This window comes from Asparagus officinalis, chromosome 6 (assembly GCF_001876935.1).
Source record: "Asparagus officinalis chromosome 6, Aspof.V1, whole genome shotgun sequence".
NCBI lineage: Eukaryota > Viridiplantae > Streptophyta > Magnoliopsida > Asparagales > Asparagaceae > Asparagus > Asparagus officinalis.
Genome location: NC_033799.1, coordinates 31,774,188 through 31,783,735, shown reverse-complemented (window position 1 = coordinate 31,783,735; position 9,548 = coordinate 31,774,188). Strand labels below are relative to the sequence as shown.

The window sequence follows — 9,548 nt, the reverse complement described above, 5'->3', positions numbered from 1 at the left end:
TTTTTTTCTCTTGACACGTAAGCTTCTAATATGTGTTTTATTTACGCTAATTACACTTGGTAGGGGTAATTACGGAAGTTAGCATTAATAATAAATAAGTAAATGAATATAAATTATTCAAGAAATTACCTTGCTTAAGGTGCATTTTACTTTTGCATCTTTCTCCGAACACAATAAGATATCATGTAAAACAGCACCAAAAATAACAAACAAACACTGGCAATAATTAGGGAAAATACATGAAAATTGTCCTCGTGATTACAATAGAAGCAAGTCAATAATCACCTTTCCAGTCAAAAGAAGCCACACAAGACCCTCGGGCAATGGCTCCTTCCCACCGCTTGTAGCAGAAAATATAAACGTTGCGTCATTTATTTAAATATTTTGGCCAGGCTCAGACATTCTAGAAGGAAGCACACCAAAAGTCTATTGATGTTGTATCAAATTTTTATTTTTTTGCAATATTTTTAAAAAAAATGCACTTGTCTTCAATACATAGCATATATTACAACCAAACTCACGTCATCAGGATCAAGTAATAATGTTTCTCACAATAATCCAGTCATTCCTCTCATTCCACCTATAACCTATCAAAATTCAAAGATTTGAGATCAATTAACGTTATCCGCACACTATCGGCTATGTGCTAGTAATAGGTGTGTTGCCCACATAGCCACATGGGAAACATAAAATTGACATATCCATAATTTGTTAAGATGAGCACCATATCCACAGTGATGTTGCCAAGTTGAACTTTTCCATGTTTTGATTTTAGCTTCTTTCAATCGCTCTTGCAATGTATAGTAAAATAAACAGGGTAAGTCTCAACAAATCAAGCAATTATAAGCACAAGGGAACATAAGTCTGAATGTTATATTATTATTACAATGCATAGAGAGAAGAAAGAGTGAAGAGTGTAAACTGCATCTTTGGCTTAATTATGGGTTTGAAAATAACATGTTTGATGTTTAATGTTTCAGGTATTAGTTTATGTGTCATCTTTAATGTATGCTTTGAATAATTATTCTACATTCAGTATCATCTGAAAACTAATATTTTGCAAATAATTTCTAAACGTGTGTTGATCTATTAAATTGCTTATTAAAATCAAGCAATATCTTATTTGTAAATCTTTTGTGTGTTTTGTATTTGCTAAGATTTAGTCATAGAGAACTTGTTGCGCGTGCATAAATTTTGTTGGATAATTTTTTATTAATAATAGGAATATAGATGTTTGAAAATCCTTCACTTACATCTTTCGCTGTTATCCTATTACCACTACCAATTTTAGATAGCTAATAAATATCTCTGTATACTTTTTCTGATGTCTGAATTTAATGTTTAACGAGATGAACGAAGTGCTAATTGAGCTGAAGAAAAAAAGCATGCAAGCAAGAGTAAACAAAATGTATGCTACTCACAGAGATATTATATAAAATCCTCGAGTAATTGAAGATGCAGTCAAATGGCCTCATAATTCCACTTACCTTCTTGTTCACAACAAGAAGTTCCTCCTTTATTTTTCCTTCAAACAAACATATATTTTTAAGAGAGATCGCAACACATCAGTATGGTAGAAACATGCTTAAGAAATTAAAAAAAATAAAATTTACGAAGATATATCACCATCATTTGGCTCTAATTCTAGTGGTTTTTTGAAACTTTGTATCGCAGCATCCACATTATTCAGTGCTATTTGTGCCTGGAAAATTTATAAGGCTAAAAATTAGCCACCAAAAGCATGGGCAGTCACAATATAGCCAATATATATTTATGCTCAAAATAACGATGATAGGAGTAATATTCTTATTTATGATAATGAACAGACCAGAGAAAGAATTTTTTTCCCCTAAGCAATACCACTATTATTTTTTCTAAGCAATATAGCCAATATATATTTATGCTCAAAGTAATGATGATAGGAGTAATATTCTTATTTATGATAGGAGTAAGATATACGAACCAGTAATACCACTATTATTGGTTTGAGGAAGTATTTCACCATCATAAGTAGTTGTGTCAAAATTGGTAACAGCTTCACTTCCATTAATTTTGATTGCTATCCTGTCATAAGCGCTGACCACCAACAGAAGAACTGTGATAGTTAGCAACCACGTTAAACTTGTTATTAAACTGTGATAGATAGCAACCACGTTAAACTTATTATTCATACTAAGAAACTTATTGCTAACATGTAGAAAATCAATGTTCGGTAAGACGTTGCAGCTTTAATTTTGTTATCAAAGGTTCTGTTGGATCTAATAAATATTTCTTGATTTTTTATGAAAATAACAAAGACAGGGATGACCAGATCATGCTCAATGGTTTGTTATAATATATTGGACGATCGTTCATTCCAAGCGCTCGAAACATACCTTTTTGGAGGTCTGATGGAGCAGTAATGATGGCTTTGCTTCATATGGGTCCAGTCGAGTTCCTCTACTACTGGTTCCACAGAGCACTGCACCATCATTTCCTCTACTCTCGATATCACTCTCATCATCATGCCTCCATAGTCACCAAGCCTATAACATGTAAGCTTTTTTATTGATTGTATGGCACTTATGGATACAATACTGTGTCCTACACATGCTCCAGGTAGAAAATATTGGTACTCAAATTGAATAATAAAGTACTTTATGTTTCCATTCTCTTCATGATCCTAACCACTGGGCCTGATATGTATGGATAAGTAATACACAAATTCTTTAATGCTTCTGTATTCCTCATATTACCTTAAAACAACAAAGCATTCTCACTTGTGCATTGGCTATTGCATTTTTTGATATTTATATCAACGTAGACAACATCAAGAGCAAATGATACAAACAGATTTAGAGCGTACCTCCTTTGAGTAGTTATCTATCCATCAGAATCATATATTCATCTTTATCAATGACCTTCTTCAGCCTACATATCTTCCACCTTAACGCTTTTCATCAAGTGATTTATCTCCTCAATCTTATACCATTCACATCTAAGCCATAGTTACCCACTTACCCCATATTTTTAGATCAATGACATATAAGCTACATGGTAAAAAAACATTGGCAAATATGGAACTTGGTGACAGGGACATGACAGTTCATTAACTTGCTCAAGTTTAGCTAAGGGAAAAGCACAGGCCAAGTGGAAAGCTACAATGAATAATAGACCAAAATGAGCCTTACAAACATTTATGAGCATTTTTGTACGAGCCTTTAATTTTTAAGGTGGTCGGCATAACTTAAATGGTTACTAACAAAGCTAAAGAAACTATGTTTATAAGCTAATAATGACTTCTACTTCAGATATGTTTGATCAGAATATATGCATATGGTAAACAGAGTATGCACATTTGTGGTTTTTGTAAACTTAACCAGAATGCAAAACTCTACTCTATTTTTTATAATTGTGTGAGCTACCAATTGGTAATTAACTTCCAAAATAAACATTCCACTTTTTATATTATATTAGTAAAAACTTAAGTTCACAGCACATTATTTACATTACTACTTGTAGTTAGGATAATTTTATATAAAGACCTAACTAAAAGCAACGTTGTTTGCATTGTACTATTTGGGAAGCATTATATTTGAATCAATGCAATAAAGGTTATTTTGGCTTTAACTTTTGTAGAATTAGTAATTAGAAACAGAAAAGAGAGATGATTTTCCCCTCCTGTTTACCTTTATTTATAAAAAATATACTAATCCAAGTCCAAAGTATATAAGGAATCGGAATCCTAATTTTGTAATAAGGAATTAAATTGCTTTTGATTTTGTTTTTAGTTTTATTTGGTGTTTCATTTTGAGATAAGGCGTTGTGAACATTCCTATGAGAGCTGTATGGAGGTCATGGCAATGCGAACAAAGGTTACAATGTGATCCAACATTCTACAAACAAACAATTGCATTGATATGAGTTTTTTGGTAGTATGAACATGACAATTTTCATAAGTCCTTTCATAACAATCTTCATATACAGACCTGCTAAATTAAACAATTGCATTGATATGAGGTTTTTGGTATTATGAACATGACACTGTTGTCATCACAAAGAACTGAAAACAGAAAAAATAAAGAATAACCACAGAAAAAGACTGGGCTCAGAATGGAAAAGAGACCTGGTGTCCTCAAGTATTTCCAACTTGCAACGATTCAACAAAGTACTTAAGAAGGCTAATACATTTATGCACTTTACAAAAAAATAATTTGCACTCAAATCTTGTTAACAAGCTCCTACCGTAAATAAGATAACGATGATATAAATTTCAAAATCAAAATCAAATTTAGAAAAGGATGAAATGTTACCTTCTTCGATAATTTTCCTTCTTGATCCGAACAAATGCCCAAAATCTAAGAACTGGGGAGATGATGGCAGGGGAGGTGCGGAGATGATGAGGGCAATAATACTCATCGTTGGCAATTAATGATTTAAGAAAGTGGGAGGGTATTGCTAGAGTGAAGTCGTAACCGACAGAGAGGAGGATGAAAGGAACGAAGGATTTCATAACCGACGGAGAGGAGGATGAAAGGAACGAAGGATTAGGGCTCCCAATTTTCTGAACTCTGTTTAACAATAATAAAAAGGGATAAAGTTGTTATATTTACAATAGATGAAGGGTATTTTAGGCTAGGAAAAGTTTTTTAAGAACTCCCTCTTTTAAAGGGTAGATAGATAGATATATATATATATATACTAGTTGGATTGCACGTGCAATGCACGTGGTTTTTTTAAAAAATTTATAATTGTATTTATAAAGTTTTGTTATAAAATCATGGAATGGAAGTAATGAAATAAGAACTTAAATGTTATTTACATGAGAGTAAATTAAGGCTACATAAAACATAGAATACCCAATTAGAATAACTGACAAAATAACTTTGTATATGATTGCACTTTTATTGTAAGTTATTGGGAAAAATTGTTCAATGCAAAATCTTGAATCATATTTGTCCGCAATCATCCAACATATGCCAACAATTTTCTATAATACAAATAAACAGCTTGTCAACATTTTCTGTAGTTAATCGCTACCATTTTTTTTCTGTTTTACAATCTTAGATTTTCCAAAAAAATTTAGTTTATAATTGGCAGATTCACCATCCTCCAGCTTAGTAGGACCCTCTCGCTTAATAGCTTTTGTTCCTTGATCACCCCTCTCTCCCTCTTATTTCCGTTAACTATTCTGCAAATAGCACAACAGCAACTTGTTGACCTGAGAGAAATGGTCCTCATAAGTTTACAAGAAATTTACACAACAGCAACTAAGAATTATCCCAAATTGTATTTATGTGAGATGTAATTCTTTTGATAAAAGCTTAACTACTATGTAACTACAAATCTCATGATAGTTTATAGAGTTTCAAGTAACTTTACCTGTACCGAATTAAGGTGCAATTTTCACATCAATAATACAGCAAAGATGTTTCATGTCTTGGAAACCTTGGTCATCGAGAGATGCCGGAGCCAATCGTTCAGATTAATTTGACTATGATGCACTGTTAATTTTTGATTATTTGTTGTAGATAAAATAGCCTCCACATTCGCAGGTTGAGAGTTGGTCTCTAGCCGCTCGAAGATGAATCTATATCACAATCACGGCCCAACAGTTTACCATTGCTTGGTTAAAATTAGCATAATATGGTCAATTAAGTAATGTACAGTCATTTGAAACCATGAGTTGGTCAAGATAAATGCATAAAGAAAATGGGTTCAATCCCATACAGTAATGTAGTGAGTGGAGCATGTCGACAAAATTTTTAAATTCTATAGCATGAAAAATAATAAAGGACCGAAATGATTTGTCATTTAACTTACAGAGCTATATATAAACGAATCAAAAACAAAACGAATTTTTGAATCGAGAACCAGTTTGTAAGAACCTTTGATTCTGCGAAAGAGGTCTAAGTCATGCTCGAAGCAAACAGTGCTCAGTACTCTGCTCCAACTGAACTTACAGGTATCATCTCTGTGCTTGTGTGTTACTTTTTCTCCCCTCCAGAGATTGGAGATATATAACATTACGTAAACCGATATTTGCAAAGTTTAGTTTCCATTTTGGTATATTGATTGGTGATTAATCCTAAATTTGTCATAGAAATACCAAGTAGATGACAATTAGTGTCGTGCCTGAATTTCAGCAAGATGCTAAAAACCAAGAACCATATACTTACTTCACTCGACATAGTTGCAAAATAAAATGTAATAAATTTTATGCGCGTGCATAATATGTATTTATCTTAAGGGATTTGTAATCAAATTGTAGACGATATGGAATTAATTTTTGTGCTTTTACATAGTTGTCTCAAATCTTTACTCGGTGCAGGAGCTAGGATATTTAACCCTGCTTCTCTGTTTAGTGGCCCCTCATCAGCAGAAATTACTCAGAAGAATGTTGTATGATATCTGGAAGCTATCAGGACACATTAGACAGATTGTATGCATGGGAGAAGAAGTTATATGAAGAAGTACAGGTGCAAATTTTACGTGCTAAATTATAATTACTGAGTTATTTATGATAGCAGTATCTTAGAAGGTTCTTACGTTTTGTGTACAGCGCGGAGAGCGTATTTGCATAGCATATGATAAGAAATGCATGCAGATTTGGAACCATGACTTGATGTGAAACATCAAAAACATACTATATATCTTGCATTAGATAATGAACTAAAGTTTAAGATTAAGAAAAATATCTTACAAAAACAAAATCACCTGTATATTGCTGCTTTCTGCAAGCTTAACAGCAGAATCATAATAGGACATACGCAACATATAGTCGTCAAGGATTCGTTTCTGCCTCTTATCGTTCCACTCATTCAAATTATCTGCATTTGTCTATAGATAATCAGTTTTAAATATGAAACGAATTCCTGCCATATCTGTTGGTTTAGGGCTAAAAGAATCATAATGTTTTATTCCCGTTATGGTATAGCTGATTTCTCTTTCCTTTTTCTAAGCACCATGTTATGTTTCCTACGTATTGGCTCTTTTGATTCTGGGATTGAAGAATCTAAAATATAAGATGAAATTGATTTTTTCTATTGATAATTTCTATGAAGAATGAAATGGGCTTATTTTGATTTGTTCGATGAGAGCAAGCAGTGATTCGTACTTGCAACATTGTGTGGAGACGGTGCTTTTGTTGGCGAAGATTGGTGCTAATGTGACGGTTGTTGCTGCAGGACTTTTGCATGATACGCTTGATGATTCTTACATGGATTATGATTATATTCACAGTAGGTTTGGAGCTGGACTTGCTGAGCTTGTTAAAGTGGTCATTTTTTCTTCTTTAGATTTGCATCTCTGTTGTTTGGAATTTACCTGAGGAAACAGGAAAACATTTGTAGCACAATCAGAGAACATTAAGTTGAACACGAAATTGTTGTCTTAATGTAAAATAGAGCATATTTCAACTACTAATCCAACAATTGATTTTAAGTTTTGGCTTGTAAACATCATTGTCTTAAGAGGATAATCTGCAATCTCAGATATGCTTACTCCTTTGTTATCCTTGCAGTCATATACAATGATAACTGGAAAAAGTTCCACCGGTAAATGGTTTGCAAAGTAAGCAGCCTGTTCCACAGGTAGCAACAAACTGTAAGGTTTTTGGTATAATATTAAATTGCAATATTCTTTTACTGTTAAAAAGAAAAAGAAAAGGAAAAATAAAAAGAAAACAGGGAGGGAATTCGTATGATCATGTTAAAAATATATGACCAACAAAACATGATATACAAAAAACAACTCTAGTTATATCCATATTTTTATTTTTACCATAAGGAACCAAAAAGATATGCCCATACTTGACGGGATTCACCTTAAATAAATGATCATAGTAAATGAGAACATGAAGTAAAACACTTCGACATACTTTGTATTCGTATTTCTATTAATACTTTGTATTCGTATATATTAAATTATATTTAAATTATTTTTTCCTATTTCACTATTTATATTAACATGCTCACAAACATAGCAACAAATTATACATAACATTTCCGGTTGCAAATAGATTACTTTCGATATTATCACAGCACAACCTATAATTGAAATCCTTAAAGAACAATAATACATGGAACATGCATGGATTACAAAATACAATTCATTAATCCAGCAAGAACTGATTCAAATGCACTATACCAACCTGATCCCCTTTTTGTCCTTGTGAATTCTGATCCATTAAGAAAATTGCATGTATACATTCCTTCCCCTGAAATAGAAGAATTAGGTTTATGACAAAACAATCAGCAGCACAACAATAACAAAAGTCGCCATGGAACATGCATCTCCTATAGCATTATGACCTTCTGTATATTCAAGTACATCCACATAGAGCGAATTATGTTTGAATAATATGAAAAAGAAGAAGGATTTATCAAAACAATTAACACTCAGAATATTGACAAGACTTTAACCCAAATCAGACACCTCTGAACTATTATCATCATATTTAATTGGATAAAAGGTACTCAAGAAATGCCTAGAGATAGTAGATAACACTCAGAACTTACCCTCTTACAGGTATGGCTAATTTCTTTGCAGCAAGAGTGACATCAAGATAACGGGCAAGGCTTTCTTTAATGCTACAATTGATGTTTGATTTAGAAAAAGCTTCAGAAGCTGATGCAAATACTGCGACTTCCTTTGCTCCAGCTGCAATAGCAACCTCAAATCCCTGGACAAAATGACTCATAAATACCCATTTTGTACTGAAGTGTATAAACAAGCTCTTGAGTTCAGTTAGATAATTTAGGCGCTACCTGAGATTTGTGTTAGCACAGGGAACATCACACCCTCAATATGTTTAATTCCTTCCATCAGCATCCTTTCCATCTGCGAAGCTGTAGAGTTGGCAAACATCAAAGATATCCATAGAAGCATGAACACGGGTAACAGCTGGAATGCAACTCGAAAACTCCCTCAACCGAAGTCTAATGGAGAAAATTATATATCAAAAGTAGGATAAGTTATGAGGGTTGCAGAAGATCCTGTAGAGCAATGAAGATAAGGCAATAATACAAATGACCTGATTAGGAGAGGCGGTGGCGCCGATGAAAAGCTTCAGAGAAACAATGTCAGCAATCTTTGGGCAAAGAGTGAGGGGGGGAAAAAGCAGAGCAGCATCAGCAGAGAGCGGCGCTCACCGGGGTCTTAAGTGAATGATTCAATATAGGTTGACCCAAGTAAAGCATGATGTACGAGAAAGGAGAACCTCCTTTGCTGCTCATTATGAGGGCTGGATCACGACTAAAACACCTCGTATTGTAATCCTGAATTGAATATTATATAGAGAGAAAAAATGAAATACATAAAAATAATTAGTATGCTGACGCTTTTTAAAATAGAACTAAAAACGATTTGTATTGATAATCAATTACCTGTGGTACGCTAGCGCATTTCAGAAGCGAGAACGAAAACTGGTGGCGCTCAATAATAAGATAATCGGCGGAAGAGGCCAAGGCTCTAGTATTAGTTCAATTTTTACAGCTGTGGGTATAGTATTCTTTTCAATTTTGTAACCATCTCTTGTCGCAACTTCGGACTAATTCTTACAATTTTGG

General features: G+C 33.3%; 1 protein-coding gene across 23 annotated transcripts; it reads right to left on the bottom strand.

The window, feature by feature from the left end:
- LOC109844250 lies at window positions 135-8,659 on the bottom strand. Of its 23 annotated transcripts, none has more exons than XR_002247933.1 (13): window positions 8,499-8,659; window positions 8,132-8,197; window positions 7,483-7,560; window positions 7,097-7,305; window positions 6,697-6,809; window positions 5,362-5,569; window positions 4,293-4,550; window positions 2,376-2,525; window positions 1,973-2,095; window positions 1,627-1,702; window positions 1,422-1,525; window positions 725-790; window positions 426-587 (listed from the first exon to the last, which is right to left on the bottom strand). XR_002247933.1 is itself a non-coding variant. In XM_020413220.1 (11 exons), the coding sequence occupies exons 7-11, from the start codon at window positions 4,490-4,492 to the stop codon at window positions 275-277; spliced, it is 567 nt and encodes a 188-aa protein (XP_020268809.1). In that variant the 5' UTR covers window positions 4,493-4,550; window positions 5,362-5,569; window positions 6,697-6,809; window positions 7,097-7,305; window positions 7,483-7,560; window positions 8,132-8,197; window positions 8,499-8,659; the 3' UTR covers window positions 135-274. The 23 variants fall into 23 exon arrangements, 4 of the variants coding, with proteins under 4 accessions (XP_020268809.1, XP_020268807.1, XP_020268810.1 ...); XR_002247934.1 differs by having other exon boundaries at window positions 1,488-1,525; XR_002247935.1 differs by lacking the exons at window positions 426-587; window positions 725-790 and adding an exon at window positions 138-340 and having other exon boundaries at window positions 1,488-1,525.